This window comes from Cryptomeria japonica, chromosome 10 (assembly GCF_030272615.1).
Source record: "Cryptomeria japonica chromosome 10, Sugi_1.0, whole genome shotgun sequence".
NCBI classification, from domain to species: domain Eukaryota; kingdom Viridiplantae; phylum Streptophyta; class Pinopsida; order Cupressales; family Cupressaceae; genus Cryptomeria; species Cryptomeria japonica.
In genome coordinates, this window is record NC_081414.1 from 47644057 (window position 1) to 47664757 (window position 20701).

A 20701-nucleotide genomic window follows, 5' to 3' on the forward strand; every position below is an offset into this window, starting at 1 on the left:
AGAGGTTTGGTGATCACAATTCTTCTTTTCCTTGCCAAAGATGTCATGACCCACTCAAAAGCATCCTCAACTCGTTTCTTAAAAGTTTCAACTATGGCTAGTGTTGATGTTTGTAGCTAGGTCAGATTCCTTCTAGGGCCGACCTAGCCTATGGGTGACTAATTGGCCTATCGGCCTTAGTCACATTAATGTGCAAATTAAAATGTTGAATTGTAATTGCCTTATAGGGCTGACCCTATATAGGATTATATTATTGTAAATTATTGTTTTTATTCTAAGAGGCCGACCCAACTTGAATGGGTGCCTCTCACATAAATAAAGGAGATGTAATTGGGATTCATTACAAATTCATTCACTCAAGCGTCCAGCATTCAATCACCTTCAGCAGAGCAGCGAATTCCTTCTCCTGATCAGCGAATACATTCCTAAGGTAGTGAACCTATTATGTGATCAGCGAATCCATTTCCAAGGGCATTGCACCATCTCTAAGACAGCGAATCACTTTCATGATCAGCAACTTGTCTCATGATCAGCGAATGGTCTTCATGTTCAGCGAATTGTCTTCCCTGATTAGCGAATCATCTCCATTCAAGCATATTTCAGATAAGTTGGTTACACTGCTGTGTACATCAGTTTGATCCCCTAGTTTGGATTCATGAACTGCTGCTCATACTGCTTCAAGTGTTGAAGCAAATCTGCAAAGATATACACTGGTTATTATCTAATATCATCTGAGATTAGTTGCTGGGTTTTTCACCTTCAAGAGGAAGGTTTTCCCAGGGTATTCTTGTGTTCTCTGTGTTAATTGTGTTAATTGCTATCAGTCTGATCTTAAAATAACAGCTAGAATCATAGATTACAAACTTGGTGAGTCTATGTTATGTCCCCACTTTGAAATAAAATTCAATAATAAATGATAATAATAAAATTAAAATATTTAAAATTAAATTAAAATATAAAATAAAATAATTAAATATAATTAAATATGATTAATTAAAAATTAATTAAGTTAATGAAAAGTCAAAAGAAATGAAAGGAAAGGTTGTGACTCCCTCAACAATGAGATATAAAAGGGAGAAGAGAACCTCATTTGAGAGGGGGAATAATTTGGAAATGAGAAGTGCAGATCTGATTTAAATGATAACTGCAGATCTGATTATGAGAGGTTGTGTCCCTTTCAAAGGGCAGAAATAATGAAGAGTTGCACTCTTTCAAAGGGTGCTAATGGTGAAAGGGTGTGTCTCTTGCCAAAGGGTATACGTGATGAAGAGGTGTGACCTCTCTCTCACATTGAGAGATATAAAGGAAAGGAATCAAAAGCATCTAGTAAGATCACCATTGATCAGATTAGATCAGAATTGTTATCAAGTTACAGGCAGTAACATTTGTGTTCTTGATGGTATGCATGGGGATGTGCTTAATAAGTATGCTTAATATATGAAGCCCAATAATGTTCTTATGCAGAATTAATAGTAATGCTAATATGGACTGCAATATGTATGACAATCATACTTAATTTCATATATATATTCATAATACATAAGAAATATATATACTTATAGTCTAAATCATGTTATTACATTCCGTATTTCAGAAGATGGGATTGAGATGTTCCAAACAGGGGCAGTCTAAATCCAAGCAATAGGTTAAGTCCCAAGATAGGGTGGGGATCAACGACCCATAAGCCTTGAGGGTATAGACCCAAGATAGGTAAGGGCTTGGATCTGTAAACTTTGAGGGAACCTATTGTAGTTGGTCTCTAAGCACTTTGGTAACATATGTAAACCCTTCTCCCTTAAAACTGAAGTAGTAGCAAGGTTTGATATCTATATTAAGAACTATGAATAATGAAATTAATTAGCTAATGAGGAAAATAGACAAGCACTTGTTAATAACTTATTGAAGAAAATCTATCAATTTTAGTATATTTAAATAGATCAAGTAGGGGACATTACAGTCTACAAGTACTCATCGAGTTTTATAACTAAGTTACCGGTTCGGGTTCGGATTCGGGTACGGATTCGCGGATTCGGCAATTTTATTTTTTTCTTGGGTACAGGTACAGGTTCGTCCGTACATGTATATATATATGTCATAATATTATATATATGTTCAAACATCAAAATTATAAATATATATGTTCACAGTTCAAACTTCAAACATACAATGTAACTTTCCCATACAATGATACATAAATGATAACAGATAAATCATAAATCATAAATCCATAATTGCCAATACCAATAAATAATCTGAAATCCATATATCGTAAATGTAATATCATATTCATAATTTGCAAAAAAGATAATATTCAAGTTTCAAGTTTCAAACTGATTCAAGTTTGTTTATACTTTTTTGACTTTTTTGACCTATAATTTTCATGTTTGGTTATACCTTTTTGACTTGTATGACGCGTGGGCCAGCCTCGTTTTTGGGAACCCACGGGCCTTGGTTCTCTCGGGTCCACCTGGGTTCCACCCGAGTCCTGCCCAGCCACCTGGGCAGGACCCAGGGAGAACCAGGACCCGGGCAAGAACCAAAACCCGCACCTAGCCTTTTTCCCCAAGAACCGGTATTTGAGTTTTTTAACTATGCATGTACTCATTCAATTTACCCGCAGAGCGTTTTTGCCATGTATTTGGAAACAATCGTCGAACATTTGGAAGAACTCACCAAGTATTTGAAAAAACTTGACGACATTTGGCAAGTACTCGCTGAGACTTGTATTGACTTGTTGCACCAGCAACATGTCAAAATCCTGGAAAATAACATGGGTTAAAAAATTCTTGTTTTTTGGCTTTAAAAGAATTGTTTTTTGCCTTTTAAAAAATTATGAAAATGGTGTGTGAAATGAAGGTCTCTATGGTTTTGGAGGTCTTCATGGACTTGTCGTAACAATAACACATCAAAATCATGATAAAAAATGTGGGTTAAACACTCTAAAAACTTATTTTTTGGCTTTTTTTCCTTTAAAAAATAATGAAAATGGTGCCCACCATGAAGGTCTATGTGGTTTAGAAGGTCTTCATTTGGGTGTTGCACCCAAACCCCCATCAAACTCGTTTGATGCATTTTGTAGTTGTATTTTTGCATAAATTTTAAGTTTTCTTCAAAAATTAAGTGTTTTTTGAGTTGCCAAGTTTTGTCAAATACCTTTGAGTTGAAATTTTTTGGCTTGTTGGGTCCTCTCCAAGTTTAAGTCTACAAACTCTGTCTGGAATTTCTTCTATGACTCAAACAGCTAGTGATTGAATAAGTGGAATAAATAAAGTATGCAAACGGGGATTACAATCATAAGATGGAGACAATAAAGGCAAAGATGCATCTTCAAGTTGAGAAGAAGTTTGTAATGTCCCCAACTAGGAATTTTTATCAATTTTCTGATTTTTATATACTTTTCTAGTTTTTCTAAAAGAAAACACAAACTGGAACAGCAAAACCAAACAGAAACCAGTGACTAGAAACTAAATATAAAACCCCCAAACGCTGAAACTCTTCATAAGACAATTCTGGATCACATCTTATCCATTATAATTGCTGGCATAAGCCCTAGATTGAACAAAAGCACTCAGATCTGAATTGAAAAAGTTATGATAGCACCAAACATTAATTTTTTGAAACCCTCAAACAGTTGATTTCATTTATTTGCAACTGCTGGGAATGATTACAAGCTGGAAATGATGTTTTTTGCGCTTCTACAATTGTCAAATCAAATGACAAGCAATAACGATGGAAACTTTGACTTGCATGACCACTGCAACAAATGGCACCAACTGATGCAGGGCTGTACGACCGACATTACACTATGAGACTAAAAAAAGTGGAATAATGACTAGTACAACAGCTCAAATGATCCTATCTTTTTTCTCAAGTTGGTGCTCCACAAACTCAATGAATAAGGTGATCAATGTTGACAAATCAGTGGATGGAAACATGGATTAAAGCTTGCACAAGGTCTCCAACTTGCCCAAATCTGATATGGTGATCTCCTATGATGATGACATACAATAAAAAGTGAAAGATGGCTGCAATGAAGTTTCCAAGGCTGGAACTAAAGGATGAATGAACCACTGTGAATGCTGGTAAATGCCCCAATATCACCTCCCAACAGCAATAAACATGAATAAAACTTGCCCAACTCTCCTCCAAGGCTGGCAAATCCTAACAACGGCTGGTAATGTGATTTGACAGAAAAAAGAAGGGCAGATCTACAATCCGAAAGGCTGACACTCCATAGAATGATGGCTGGAAATGTGTTTCTAGCAACAAATGAAGTCCAAACCTTCCAAAATCATGGATTGTATAGGTTGGTTCATAGTGGAGAGTCTCAGGAGATTGCAATGGCTATGAAGAGTTCTTCCAACAGCACTCTTTGGAATCAGTGATATGGTCATCTCAACCTATCATATCTCTCTCAGTTGGCTTGGGAGAATCTGGTAGAAGGCTTACTTGGGAGAATCTGATTTGGAGCTTTCCAAGCAAGAAAGCAACATCAATCTCCATTCTCCAATAGACAAGCTTGGAGAGCATCTAAGGTCTTGTAGTTGGTTCATGCAAATGTTTGTGGACCAATGAATACAGACTCGGTCACTCGTCCCAGGTATTTTCTTCTGTTTGTCAATGATTTTAGTAGAATAATGTGGATGTTTTTTCTCAAAGCAAAAACAAATGTGTTTAATGAATTTCAAAAGTTTAAAGCATTAGTTGAAGAAGAGTCGTGACATCAAATCATAACTCTTAGGTCAAATAATGGGGGATTTTGTGGATGATATCATCATTACTAGTAATGGAGCACAGTTGCTTGAGCAAATCAAACTGAATTTGTGTCAAGTATTTGATATGATAGTTTTGGGAAATCCGCATTATTGTCTCAATGTACAGGTTTCACAGACAAGTGGCCGCATTTTCATTTCTCAGTCGAAGTATGCAAGGAGTTTGTTGGATAAGTTTAGGATGACAGATTGCAAACCTTCATCTACACCTATGGAGAAAAGGCTGAAACTATCAGTCCAATCAGATTCACCTGTGGTGAATGAGTCATAATGTTCCGGTAGGGGGTCTTACATAGGGGATAGGACCACTATTAATTTGATAGGGTGAATTAGCAACTCACTCAATAGACCGAACAAATTAGAGAATTCCAAACACTACTAGGTAGCACCCCACCCTAGGGTCCCCATCCAAATACTAGGGGATATCCACAAGGAACGTATAATAATCAAAGAGTTCACATATCAGTAGTGTTTGATACTACCTAATATAGGGAGTACCACCAATATAGCACCCCTCACCTAACATAAGACTTGCTACTTGATTTGCAAGACATATAGTTATTGGTTACACAACCATCAACGACTGAAACTCAAGCTGTTACATCACTACCTAATTCTGACAATATATTAACAAAACAAGTCAGCTTGCAGGCAAAACGTTTTTTATTTCAATGAACCATAGTTTTTTCTATACATCCCAGACATTAGATTGATTATATAAATGTCTAGAATTGAAACTTGAGGTTGCTAAAATTGTAAAACTTTGAATTTCCTTTTATATATATTAAATTGTAAATATTGTCATCCCTTGATACCTCTAATTGACTGTCATCCCAAAAACACATCCCTCACCACCCCTATCCCAAAAAATCATAGTACATAATTCAGTTTTCATTGATTTAGCTACTTGGTATCTTTCTGTTTAACAATTCATTTCATTATATTGCTTTATTTAGATTAGCTGCTTGGTATCTTTTTGTTTGACAATTCATTTGTTACAATGGTAATTGTATTAACTGATATTTACAATAGAGACGAAAGGCTCATTTATAACAAATTACAAGACGATGTTTCTTTAGGAAACAATCGTCAACTAAAACGAAAATAGAAATTAACTAAACTAAACAAGATGACCATTATAGAACATTACATTATTTTAATATCATTTGTCTTCATTATTGCTTTATTTATATATTTCAAAGTGTTTAACCAAAGCCTGCCAACATCAATTGAATTAGAGTTGCCAATTGATAATTATAAACATGTACTTCCTTCTTGCTGGCCAAAAATCATTTATAGATTCTTGTCTAATTACTACATATTTTCCAAACATTTTTGTCAACCATTGTGTTGCTTAACACATGCCATCTACTCATAGGCTTCTCCATTTGTGAGTGAACTTTATCTTCTATCACTTTATTTTGATTGTTGATGATCCCCCATGGACCTCTTTGGTTGCAAATAAAAGCTCCTTGTTACATATTTGGTTCTTTTTTTAATTGGCAATCACCAATGATATACCATGACTACCATTCAGCATAAAAACTTTACCTATTGTGGCCAAAGTTGCACTTTTGCCAATTCTTCAGATGCTTTTGATTGACAATTGCCAAACAATGCTTTTGAATGACAAGCATGGTTCTTGCTGAGGTTACACATTTTTTTTTCTCATTTTCGAGAGTAGGTCAATTTCGATAAAGTTGATTACATCAGTAACTTTTAACATTTCTTGTTCTCCTAATTGCAAATGCAATAGCCTATATGCATATGTTAGTGTATTTGATGTTTGAGCATTCATCTAGGCATTAAAAACCAGTGTTCCACGGGAACACATCACCCCCCCCAAGGCCCACATCCCCCCGTCCCCAAAACTTAAGCCCTTTGTCCCCCGTCCCCAATGCCCATCGCCCCATCTCCCCATCCCCAACAGTCGTGGAACATTGTTAAAAACCACATAGTCCAGTCATAATAATTAAGAAAATTAAATCTTGCACTTGAACTGGACTACCATTTTCTTAATACATTTTCTCTCAAAGTATACATTGTAACTCTAGCTCTTCCATTATATATCACTTTATACTAGTGATCCAATTATGCTTTTCTTTGACTTTTTTGAGCAAGGTCATCCTAAAATAGCATCATAGGGCTACAAGATGCTTTGATTTTGTACTATTTCAAAAACTATGATTAACTTCTTCCCAACTGTAACTATTCCTTGATCTAATAAAATTCTGACTTGATTGATCTTTGAACTAACCAAATTTCTATTGGATTGGTCCACTCTTGATTTGCTAAATTATAGCCTAAAATCTGCGATTTCTTACAAACCTTTTCGAGGGGCATCTTAAGGAATTTCATCAGTACCAAATTTCCATGGTCACCTTAAGTATATCACCTTTTCCTAATAGGAACACACCATTGGTTTGTACTTGCGCTAGTTAAGGCAAACATTCCATTAATAATTTTATAGTTACTATAAGCGCATGCCATCAATGAGTGATATTACATTATTTCCAACCTTAGCTTTTTGGTGGTGCTACTTCTTACACACATCCTCTTTAATAATTTGATTTTCATTTATCTCATTTATTGTTTGCATGGATTCCTTCATTCTTCGTTGTTCAACCAACATGTCCAATTTGTTAGAATATGAGCCTAATCTTTTGTAATAAAGTCACCATAGTGACTTAGTTTTGTGTACTAATATTAGCTATTATTAGTATTTAGAATCTTGAGGAAGTGTCATCTTTCTTTATTGTTGATTACATCCCCCAAACTCTATGTGAGGAGATGAACCTCTTTGTAATAGACCCTCAAATGTTTTCTAATATATTACCATATTTTAATTTTTTTCCTTAGCATGATTTTCACCTTTGCATTCAATGCAGTTTCTCCATAAACATTAAATAGTTGCTGCCTTGAATTCAAATCCTCTAAATGGTATAAAATCAAAATTGTCTTTATTCGAGTTTTTACTAATACAAAATCCCAATGAAAAAAAAATGACTAAATACCAACAAGTTGTAGTTCAATTTAGGGCATCAGATGCATCTTGTTACCAAAATATTACACTTGTAACACAAGTTAACTCTCTTACATGCTATGAGAATTGTTCCAAATGAAAGATAAAGTAAAAGAATGAGATGTCACACTTCACTCCAATGTCACAGATTTTCCACATGATAGATGCCAAGAGCTATCATAACTGCATGTCCCTGACTCATTGTGAGATTTATCCTCTTCTCTAACTGAAAGACCAAGGACACAAAGATGAAGAAGTAATAGTGCGTAACCTCCCTGTGAACTCAATATTGCTCATGAATGAGAGCAGATGTGTAGATTTATATAGTTTCATGCATTTAACATATAGGCAAGTATTCCTATTGGATTAAACCTTCCATCAACATAAGGCATTTCGCCTACTGATTATGAGACACTAAACACTAACACCTGAGGATTTTAGTTCCCAGCCACGGGGGTCTTCTTTTGTTTCTACTACTTTGAAGGCTTCTCCTGCAACTTTTCTATTTAGAATTGTACTTGTTTGAGTTTACATTTTTTAGGTTCATCTTGTGTTTTGGCTATTCCCACTTTTCTGCTCTTTTTGTGTCATGGCTAGGGCCTTTTTGCCCGAGCCCCTTGCTATTATACCTGCTGTACATTCCAGTCCCTTTGATTTTATTTTGGTCATTCCTGAACATTAATAGAATTGCTTTCTTCCATTCTTTCTGAATAAACAACCTGCTAACATCATAGGGGTTACAATTAATGAGCATGAATGAGCATGAATGATATAACAAACTTTGTTAACAATTTTTTAGCCACATTAGTAGCATCAGCAGCATCAATAGCTATCTTTCATCCACAATCTACGCATTTATTAATTGTTTCCTTTATAATATTGTGGGTTGCAATTTATAAGTTCTTCCATGGGTGGAAGAAATGCCTGTGGGAAGCCAGATACACGATTACTGATGAAGATAATGTTTCCATCCAATGGAAAAAGCGAAAGAGCAGAGGGAAAGATTGCGAAATGAATAACAATGCTACCATCCAAATGACTTACAAGCAAAGAGTAACAGAAGTGGCATGTTTAGCGAAAAGTGAGAAGTTGATTTTATTGCCACCTTGAGAAACACCCAGTGGAGAAGGTTGGCCAGTGGAAATTCCAAATAATCTAACATTGTCAGTGTCAATTGCTTGCGGCATCTCTACCTGCACATTAAAAGTGCCAACATTCAACCTACTTAAAACCAATATGAAGATTAATATTCGGTAAAAAATAAAAGTATACCCTACTTTAAAAAAAATCTTTGTACATTTCAAAAAGCAAATTCAAATTCCACATTTTTTTAATATAAGATTGCATGCAATGGAGAAATAGAATAAAGAAGGAAAAGCATCTAACAAAGGAACAAGAAAATGAAAATCTACAAGAAACAATATTATGAGTATATGTGGTGGAAACCTATCTATACCAGAATCATTATTTATCCTTGATATGACACACAAACTATAGAATAGTGGAACAGGAATCCAGATGAATATTATTTTGAGAGGCAAATTTAAATGACAGATAACATGCATTTCCAGCTGTTCAAGAAGCTGCTGTGTCTTGACCAGATCTTGCATATGTAAAATGTTTTATTCAATACATGGCAAAAGCTCATGCCTACTTTAGTGTCCAAACACATATATGATAGCATGACTATATCAAAAAGTACCCTTATAGGTGGAGAAGACCTATCAAAGGGTCAAACAACCATGATAAGGACAAGAATGTTGCATAATTGCAAAATGCATTTCAGACCCTGAGATAAAAATTGCAAATCAATAGGGGTTCAGACTGAGTCCCAATCTACATGTTAGAACTTGCATTGCAAACCCTGAAGTCCTAGACTTAATAGAAACTCGGACATTTTGTCTCAACCTACATACTAAAGATTGCATTTCAAACCCCGAAGTCCACGTTTGATGGCAGTAATAGTTCAATCTTCAAGTGGCATTTTGCATGTTGCAATTTGCACTTTAGACTCCAAAGTCCAAGTTTCAACTCTATCAGGTTCTAACTTGCAGATATCTTTTGCAAAGCTATAAATTTGCAATCGAGCTCTAAGGTCTTAAAGGTAAGTTCACTAGAGGTCGGAGTTTGGAGTTCAGTGTGGAAATCTGCCTTTGCATTTTTTAAATTTGTAATACAGACTCCAAATTCCAAGCTTATGTAGATCATACTCTGAAGGCCGAGAATGTGAATATAACCTACAAGTCCGAGTTAGTGTAAAAAAGAATTCAGCCACCAAAGTTCAAGCTTTGCATGTCAGACACCAAAGTCCATGTTGTGCATATTAGGGCCTAAAGCCCACACTAGTGCAAATTTATTCCTATCTCTTGATCCCAAGATGCAAGGAAAGTGGCATGGTAAGCATAGTGCACAGGTTTGCAAGTTGACTTAGGAACCCTAATTGTCCACCAAATCTCATTGCTCAAGTTACTCATAGTGACTTTGTGTCATGTCCCTTCTCTAGCCACTGTTATTTTTTCTCCTAATAAGGCTTAAGTATGTTTCTTCTCCATACTTAGCCAATTTTCTGAGTTAGAGAAGTCTTTTGATTCAATAAGTGGTGGGGTACGGTTCACTTAAGTGGCTTCCTGATTTTCAGTCATGGCTTTATTAGAATATTTAATTCTATGTTAGTCACCTATTTTTAGTTCCTTGGTTAATGGTCATTTACTTTTTTTATGTAATTAGCGTTTAAGCTTAATTTAGCGTTTAGCTCTTTAGTCTTTTACTTTAACGTTATGTTCTAATTATAGAACATCGTCTTGTAACCTCTTTATATAAGTGTGTATATCGTTCAATGTAATCATCCAATTATTGAATCATTAATTCAATTTATTTTTCATGGTATCAGAGCATGGAAATTAAAAATTTCGAAAGTTTTTGTTATTTAAATTTTTCGAAGTTTTTATTGAAGAGATTTTTTTTAAACTGTTTTTTTTTTTTTTTGTAGGTTCTTTTTCTCTTCCTGGGTGGATTTTTTTTTTTGCAGGTTGAAAATTTTCCTAGGGTTTTTGCAATTTTTGACTAGGGTTTTGACCCTTCAGTTCAAGTCAAAATTTTATTCTGGTTGCAGATTCTTGGTGGGTTTTTCGAGACCTCAACTAGGTCGTCGTCATATTTTTCTGGGTGCATCATTTTTTGTGCCTCAATTTTTGAGTTGTTGGATCTGCATTCTGTTTTCATATTCTTGGTGGGTTTTTCGAGAGCTTTTCTGGGTTGGTCTCATATTTTTATGGGTGTCTCATTTTCCGTGTCTCGAATTTTGTGCCAGCGAATTTGCCTTGGAATTTAAAAACAGTTCGCAATTTCTATTAATTTTGTGGACGTCGGGGATTTTGTTGTCTTCTAGGCACCCTTTATGCTGTTTTAAGGAGAGTTTTGTGACTCGCCATGACTCGCCAAAACTCAGCGAGTCACGGGCCGAGTGACCCTCGACGAATCCTGGGTGGCTCGAACCCGGACTCGGCGAGTCATGGCGAGTTTTGGCGAGTCATGGCCAAGTCATGGCAAGTCATGGATTAGACGCCTTTGTAGGAAGGACCCAAGCTCCTCTGAGCCATAGACTTGTAGTTGTTTTACTTTTGATATATGTGTGGAACTGGAACATTTGAATTTTGATGTCATGGATTTCATATTCCATGAGTTTTGTAATATTTTTACATTTGACACTATTTATATATATATGGTTATTGGTTGCTATTTCCTTCAAATACAATTTGCGTTTATACTAATGTGATCGATGTATACTTGTGTATGTGATCAAATTAACTTCTATTTGATGATGTTATTGTGTATTTAAGGTTTGTTTAATAAAGGGTGCATGAAACAAGTTTTAAATCCTTAAAAATCGCTAAATTTCTTGGGTTTTTCACTTTGCCGAGTCTTGGCCGATCCGAGTCCCGAGTCCCGAGTCGAGTCACCCTTGCCAAGTCTGGGCCGAGTCTGAGTCCGGTTTCTATGGTTTTAAGTTTGCAAAAAATTTTAATTTATGGGTTTCTTCCAAACCTCAAAATTCGTGCCAGAATTCTCCTATAGGGTTTCAATTTTTTCAGCAGCTGCTTCTATTCTGATTTTTTTTTTTAAATCAGATTCTTTTGTCTCTTGCTTTCACTCCGTTGACCTCGATCGACCTCGATTTCCGTGATGGCATCATTAACCAGCATCATGTTGGAACACAATCAAAAGTTCAACGACCGTGTCATGTCCCCTCCTTGATCATTAGGTAGAGCATAAATAAAACAATAATTATTATCATATATTAATTATCAACGAATGATTATTTGAAATTATTAAGTAATTATTTAATGTTATTATATTTAATCATATAAATGAAATCAGAAAATTGTCTCATTTATGAGACTTCACAATTTTCCTCTAAGGTTGAAAGACACCGAGTAGGGACTTACGCAATATCGGTTTGAGTGGAGATGGTGGTTAGTTTGATAATAGTCATCAGTTATGGTTAGTAGCGATTAAGGAATAATATTGATTATCATAAGGAAGGAGTTAACAATATCACCGGTGTAAATGTATTAAATAATATTAATATACTAAGAGGAAATACATTATTTAAAATGTCATATAATATACACATATAATACAAGAAGTATTATATTATTATTTTAAATATATATAACAATGAAGGAAGTATCATATTTAATATATATTAAAAAGAGAAAACCGTAATATTAAATAGGAAGGCAAACACTAATAAACCCCCCCCCCCCCCGATTCCCCCGCACCAAGAAGTGCGACGGTAATCACATTACCACAACACCCCTTGGTGCGGAAGGGAATCGTGAGGGGTCACAGCCCTTCGCGAGGCTCTAAAAGGAAGCAGCCACTGCAAGGAAAAGGAGACACGGCGGAGGTAGAGGAGTAAAAAGGGAATTTTGCTGCAAGCGAACAGGTAAAAGGGTAAATATATTAAGGGGGTTATGAATATAGGCAAGGTCGTTGGTAATGTTAATTATTATGTATTTTAAAAGGGATACAAATAGTTAACATTATAATATAAGTAATTAATGGATATAAATAATGAATGTTATAATAAATGCATTAGATAGGTAAGGGAGGGGTTTAATTAATGTATAAATAATATTCATGTTAGTAAATGCTTTAATGAAAGGATTTCAAATATTAAGGAATATATGTCAATGCTTAGTTTAAATATTCATGTTAATTAATGAAAGGCAAAAATATTCATGTTAATTAATGAAAGGCAAAAAATATTCATGTTAATTAATGAAAGGCAGAAATATATTATCACATGATGGAAACTATAGGGAGGAAACTTCCTTAGTTTAAGGGAGGGATTATGCTAATCCCTAGGGCAGTACATACTGAATACCTGTATGCATATATATGGCTTGGTTGATTAAATTCAACCAAGAAGAGACGGATCTGGTCGGTCCCCTCTGAGGACTTGGATGATGGGATGCATCATCCAAGGCGAGGAATTGACATAGGGTCTTCCTCGGATGGCTTGGGTGTAAGAGGTTACATCCAAGACAGGAATTGAATTAACCTTCGATTTCTTGGATGGCTCGGAACTAGGATGGGTTCCAAGAAGGGCTTGGAATCAAGAGGGGTTCCAAGAAGGGCTTGGAACCAAGATGGGTTCCAAGAAGGCGAGCTTCACGGCTGCCTAAGGACATACTTTCGTATGGCATTCGTATCCTTTTTATTAGATAAAAATTATGATTATGTTAATTAAGTATTTTAAAGTTAGATTGCAATTCAGATCAATTATATATTTATATGTTTGTTGTATTCTAACACACTATTTTGCAGGACAATGATCTCTAACTAGTAGGGACATTACAGACCGCAACTACAACACCTCAAAACAGCATATGCTTACCATCTTTGAGTATCGTTGCCTTGATCAGCTTGTTTTGGGCAAGGAATCTCGTCCTACAACAGCAGGTGATGATCAAGACAAACATGATGTGAAGAATCGAGAGGCTATCATACTTATCAAACTCTTTGTCACAGATGATCAACTCCCACATGTGCATTCAAGTAAAACAGCAAAAGAGATCTGGGATCTTTTGAAGGATCTTCATGGAACATCCGACAAGCGTCGAGCTTTCTTTCTGAAGAATATGTTATTTTCTATCATGATGGATGAGAAGTCATCTATCTAGGCACATCTTACGAAGATCAAGGACATCCGTGATCAATTGGAAGCTATAGGCCAAACCATGGTGGAAGAGGATATGGTAGTGATCACACTGAAAAGCCTTCTCAGATCCTACAAGCATTTCATTGATATGCTCAATATCTCCTCTACTAGTGTTGATTTGAAGTTTCCTGATCTCTGCAACAAGCTACTACAGCAGGATCGATGGAAGCAGCAGTTTAGAAGCAGCGCTAGTTCATCCACTAAACAGGGTTTCATAGCCTCAGCTTCACATAAGTACAAGGGTAAAGCTTCGTCCTTCCAGCAGACAGGACAAGGTCAAGGTCAACCTCAACAGTCTTCCGAAAAGAACAGCTTACAGTGTTCCTACTGTCATATATATGGCCATTTGGTGAAAGATTGCCGGAAATTGATAGCATCCTAGCAATCCAAACAGGGAGGGTCCAAGCAAAAAGCCAATTTTGCCACGCATCCTGATCAGAAGGAATCTGCATTCTATGCGTTCATGGCCCAAACCTCCTCTGATGACGTTCAATCATCAACTTGGTACATTGACTCTGGAGCCTCTCGGCATTTCACACATTGTCGGGATTGGTTTACAAAGTACATGCCTTTCACTAATTCAGTGATCTTTGGTGGAGGCGAAGAGTATACTGTTGTCGGCAAGGGAAACATTCAGATTTCATCTGGTGGGAGGGATTTAATATTCCTCGATGTATACTTTGTACCTAGTATGAAGCTCAATCTACTGTCAGTCAATCAGATTATATAGTATTCACCACAACTGGATGTCGTCTTCAGGTTGCACAAGTGTAGCATTGTTGACAGGGAGACTCGCACTACAGTTGCAGTTGGTATTGAGGATCATGGTCTTTATAGACTTGTTGATTCTTCTGGTTCTCAGGAGCTCGCCATGGCAGCTAGGAGTACTTCCATCAACACTCTTTGGCATCAGCGATATGGGCATCTCAATGTCCACTATCTCTCTTAGTTGGTTCGAGAGGATCTAGTCGTAGGATTACCTGAGATTCAAACTCAAAATCATGGAGTTTGCGGAGTGGGTCAAGCTGGAAAGCAGCATAGGACTTCGTTTTCAAACGGAGACCCTTGGAGAGCATCCAAGGTCTTGCAACTCGTTCATGCGAACATCTGTGGTCCCATGAACACTCCATCAGTCACTGGATGCAGGTATTTTCTATTATTTGTTGATGATTTCAGCAGACGCATGTGGGTTTATTTTCTTAAGCAAAAATCAGAGGTGTTCACCATGTTTCAGACGTTTAAGGCCTTAGTGGAAAAAGAGTCTAGCTGTCAGATAGTCACTCTTCAGTCCAACAATGGAGGGGAATTTTGTTCTACAGAGTTCACCAACTTTTGTGCATCACATGGCATTAAGCATCATCTTACCACACCTTACACCCCACACAACGGTGTTGTTGAGCGCAGGAACTGTACAGTCACTGAGATGTCTCGGTCTATGTTGGAGCATAGAAATGTTCCAAAACACTTTTGGGTGGAAGCGGTCTTCATGGCAATCTACCTTTTGAACCAATGTCCCACAAAGGCCGTTAAGAAGATGACTCCAGAGGAAGCTTGGTCTGGCAGGAAGCCCAAAATCAGTCATTTGAAAGTTTTTGGCTCTACAACTTATGTTTGGATTCCAGATGCCAAGCGCACCAAACTGGGTCCAAAGAGTCAAAAATTGATGTTCACCGGCTACAATGACAACCACAAGGCATATTGGCTGATTGATATAGACACTAATCACCTCATATTCAGTCGAGATGTAGTATTTGATGAAGAAAGAGGGCCTTTTCAGCCTTCCTCTCCTGATTTGGGCACTTAGGATCAGCCTCCTAGGGCTGTAAGTATGGGTGTTCATCTTCCCTTAGCTCCAACTGATGGGAGGGATTCAATTGATTCTAAAGTTGTGGGGTCTCCCAAGCATAACATTGCACCCCCTGACTTTCCTCGGGATCTTCTAGATCCACATCCAGAGGAGCTTGCTCCAGATATTCCAAGTAATCTTCATCCTGCAGCAGATGTTGGTACTTCTACTCTCCGGCCTAAGTGGTGGGCCAAGACCATTGGTGATCCTCATGATGATGAGCTCATTGAGGGTAGATCAGTTAGAGGTAAAAGCAAGCAACACACAGTTAATTTTTCTCTTATGGCCAACATTCACAGTATTTATGAGCCTCAAACATATACAGAGGCTAAAGGTGTACCTGAATGGGAAAAGGCTACGGCAGCTAAGCAACATAGTCTTTTAAAAAACAACACTTGGGTATTGTCCGATCTTCCTCTAGGGCCATTGGCTGCAAATGAGTGTTTAAAGTCAAGTATAAAGCTGATGGAAGCATTGATAAGTACAAGGCTCGGTTGGTGGCAAAAGGGTTTTCACAAAAGGAGGGCATAGACTATGAGGAGACATTTGCTCCCACAGCCAAGATGAGTACCATTACACTTGTCCTCGCTCTCTCAACTCAATTTGGATGGAAAGTCCATCAAATGGACGTCAAGAGTGCCTTTCTCAATAGTGATTTGCAGGAAGAAATCTACATGACGCAGCCTTCAGGTTTCAAGGTTGCCGGTAAGGAACACCAGGTATGTAGACTAGTCAAAGCACTCTATGGCCTCAAATAGGCTCCTCGTGCATGGTACATCAAAATTGATAAGTACTTGATTGATGAAAGCTTTTAGAGGAGTCCTTCAAATACCAATTTGTATGGCAAACATACTAGTGATGATATTCTATTTGTAGTAGTCTATGTTGATGATCTCATCATTACTAGGAATGTAGCACATCTGATCATGCAGGTCAAACAGAATTTGTGTCAGCATTTTGATATGACAGATTTGGGACTTCTCCATTATTGTCTCGGTGTAGAGATTTGGCAGACTGATAGCCACATATTCATTTCTCAATCAAAGTATGCCAAGAGCCTACTAGATAAGTTTCGAATGCAAGATTGTAAACTTGCATCTACACCTATGGAGATAGGGCTCGAATTATCAGCCAAATCAGATTCACCTGTAGTGGATGAGTTTTCATTCAGGCAACTAGTGGGCAGCTTCATCTATCTCACTGCCACTAGACCTGACATCAGTTATGCTGTGAGCTATATTTCTTGTTTCATGTCAGCCCCAAAAGTTGAACAATGGGTTGCAGCAAAGCGTGTGCTTAGATATGTGAAGGGTACTCCTGATTTTGGCACTCTATCAAAGGGTGCTAATGGTGAAAGGGTGTGTGAAAGGGTGTGTCTCTTGCCAAATGGCATACATGATGAAGAGGTGTGACCTCTCCCTCACTTTGACAGATAAGGAAAGGAATCAAAGCACCCAATTACATCACCATGGATCAGATCAGATTAGAACTGTTATTAAGTTACAGGCAGTAAACATCTTTGTTCTTGGTGGTATGCATGGGGATGTGCTTAATATATGAAGCCTGATAATGTTCCTATGCAGAATTTAGTAGTAATATTAATATAGGCTGCAATATGTATGACAGTCATACTTAATTTGGTATACATTTATAGGACATGAAAGACTATAATATTAATAGCCATTCCTTAATACTTCTGCTAATGCCTATGGAGGATGGGAATAATTTGTGCAAAGGGAGAGGTGGTCTAAATCCTCACAAGTCAAGCAATCCTGAGATGGGGTAAGGACAGGTATGCCGGAAACCTTGAGGGAGTAGTCCCAAGATGGGGTAAGGGCCTGCATCCCAAAACCTTGAGGGAGTTTGCTTGTTTATTGGTCTCTAAGCGCCCTAGCACAATAATTTTCCCTCCTCAGTTTGGGTTAGATAAGTAACAGGGATACGACCTTGATATATAGGGTCATGGAATTGTATTTGCTAATCTAAACATTTAAATTAAGATGTTATAATATTTAATGATGCATTCAATAATATAGATTAATTGTTAATAAACAGCCTGCCTCCAACTAGGGGACATCACAATAATACCTCGAGTGTTGTCTCTTTTGCACTTTGACTACAAATGATTGACTTAGCTTGCTTCCGCTTGCCCTGCCTTGGAACCTATTGGGAAATATTTACCTATTAATTAGATTAAACCCATCACATCTTGAAAAATATAACTTTGTGAGTACATTGAATGTAAGAGTGAACCATTTGCTTACCGTCCAAATATTGCCCAAGGCTAAATGCAACAATGTGATATTTTGATTGTTTGAATTCAACAGCACGTTTGAGGATAAACTGCATTTTAATCAGAGAAGGCAATTTCAATATTGTGATTCAAGAAAAAATTTCTTAAATTATAAAAAATGTGTTTCCCAAAAATAATTCTCCAACTCTCATTTTTAAGTTTACTGCTAGCTTCATAATAGCAAATTAAAGCAAATGATCAGTGAAGAGAAACTTCAAATTTTTATATCATCTTATAGCAAGGAAAACGTCATATTAAAATATGAAGGTATCATGCAATGTTAACCAAAAAACACAAAAAGGTTTTCGGAAAATAAACAAAATACTCAATGAATATGGGACTTGACTCTAAGGACTACAAACGACTTTGAAAAACATAAAGGAAAGCTATAACTAAACATTCTACAAAATTCAATGGAAAAAACACAGGACAACTGTACAGACATCAATTGAATAAATCTGTGCCCTCTAATAAATATATTAGGTTAATATGATATATATGTTATAAAAGAGAATATATATATATATATATGATTTACCTTAATGTCCATAGATGACAGAAAATGCTCATCGATACTATAAAACAAATCATATAGCCAGCAAAAGAAGTACTTGGGTGCATCGTATGGTTGTGTACCAAGTAGACTAGGTTGAATTATGAAGAAAAGTGAGCTAAATTTATTTAGTTAGTATTTTTTCAAGAAGTCATAATTAAGAGTGCCTTCTTCTTGATTTTATGTGAACTAATTTGAAGTTATGAAAGTATCATCTATCATAATTAATTACTTAACACCTGTTGCTATATACTGCTGTAAATTTGTAGCTATTTTACTTCTCTGGATGGTTTTTAAATAACAAATAAGGATGATTGCAATTTTATATTGTTAAACCAAACATGGCAACGTAAAGGGAATTTTAATTTTATATCACTATTCGTAGATGTAACTTTTCAATGTCAATGAAATAATAATATTCCACTAAGCAAAAGGAAAAACAATAAGTATATAAATATACAGATGAATAGGATCTAGTTGCCATTGGTCTCAGCTGAATTCTTGTTTCAGAAACAAATTTAGATAAACTATCTACACAGATAGCAAAGCTTGAGGTGGCACAAGAAGAATCAACATAAGGGATAGAAGAAACATCAATTGCCAAGAAGGATTTTTTATTTTGAATTGAAAAAATAGTCGAAGAAAACTTGCAAAAATACATTGTCCAAAAAAGCCAAAAATAGTACAGCTCAGTACTAAACCCCTTAAAAGGCAAAGAATGGAATATATCCATCATTGATCTCCAAACCAACAAGGTTTCATGGTGAACCTAATCCAGATCCAAAACACATTTTCTAAATTGGAAGTATTATTGGAAAGTCAATGAAATTTCCGACTACTGAAAACAAAATCCAAATGGGGTATTTTACAGAGACATTCCAGAATCATGCCATTAACTGATATGATCAACTGAAAGCTGAAGAAAAAGACACGTGATGTATACTGTAGACCACCTTTACAAACAATTTTAAAAGGTGTATATTATTGAGTCAAAAAATTGCATAACTTTGCAATTTCTACTCTATAAATCGCACTCATTTTAGTGTCTGCTCTTGTAGCATGTATGAGGATTCACTTGGTCACTTGTCTCAGCCTTTTCCCCAATCCAAAGTGCCAATTGTGTTATTAGTTGTATGATTTCTGAATTCTGTGCTTCTAACATTTCAGTTTATTTCTCATGGTCAATCATTTTTACTGATGTTTTGGACTATGGCAAACTCTACCATGGTCAAGGAGACATCCTTGCATTGGTGTTTCCTCCTTCTCTTAATAAAAATCAAACCTCTCACTTTCCATTATTCCCTCTCTCACAAAATAAGTTATTTTCTAATGCTGCTTTACCCTCTCCTTTGCAAGCAACTCATAGGGCTTCTCTATCTTCCTTTCTGAAAAGTATGGCTCTCCTCTTGAGTTCACCTTGCACTCTTTCTTGCAATCTAAAAAAAATTGTTCTAGCTAGTTCACTGGTCCAAGTACAAACCTCCAGCAAGCGCCCTTTGGACTGCATTTTCTATTTAATTCATTGTATTTCAAATTTTATGAAATCCGATTTAATTAAAAAATCGTATGTTGGAGCAGAAGTTTTGATTTTTATGGAACCACAATTTTACAAAAACAAAGTATGTCACTTTGGTGAGGCAGATGCAACCTATGTGCCTGAGCCTACAACTTCTACACAAAACCTCCACCCACCATTGCCTTCTCCTTGCGCACTGCTCATGCCCACAACAAACTCCAATAATGTTGCGGTAACTCTAGACAATTGCATCTAGTAGCTCCAAGATTGTTTAGAGCAGATGCACAACGATTCACCATACCCTACAAACTACACTACCCCTACTCAAATGCCTTAAAGTTCTCCACACACTCCTTCACACAAGCAACCACCAAATGTTGCATTCAACCTTCTTTGCAAATTTTTTATGGAATCCATAGATTTAAAACCCATTGTAATTACTAATGACCAAAAGAGAATAGATATCTACAAAG

At 36.4% G+C, this 20701-nt stretch overlaps 1 protein-coding gene across 1 annotated transcript in view; it reads right to left on the reverse strand.

Moving 5' to 3' along the window:
• LOC131029452 (isoamylase 3, chloroplastic) overlaps window positions 1–20701 on the reverse strand; it is a 311234-nt gene that overhangs the window by 278443 nt on the left and 12090 nt on the right. The window contains exons 2-4 of the mRNA XM_057959949.2: window positions 18131–18209; window positions 17955–18029; window positions 8839–8987 (exon numbers count right to left, since the gene is read on the reverse strand). Coding sequence (XP_057815932.1) covers window positions 8839–8987; window positions 17955–18029; window positions 18131–18209 — 303 coding nt within the window. The remainder of the gene's footprint in view (window positions 1–8838; window positions 8988–17954; window positions 18030–18130; window positions 18210–20701) is intronic.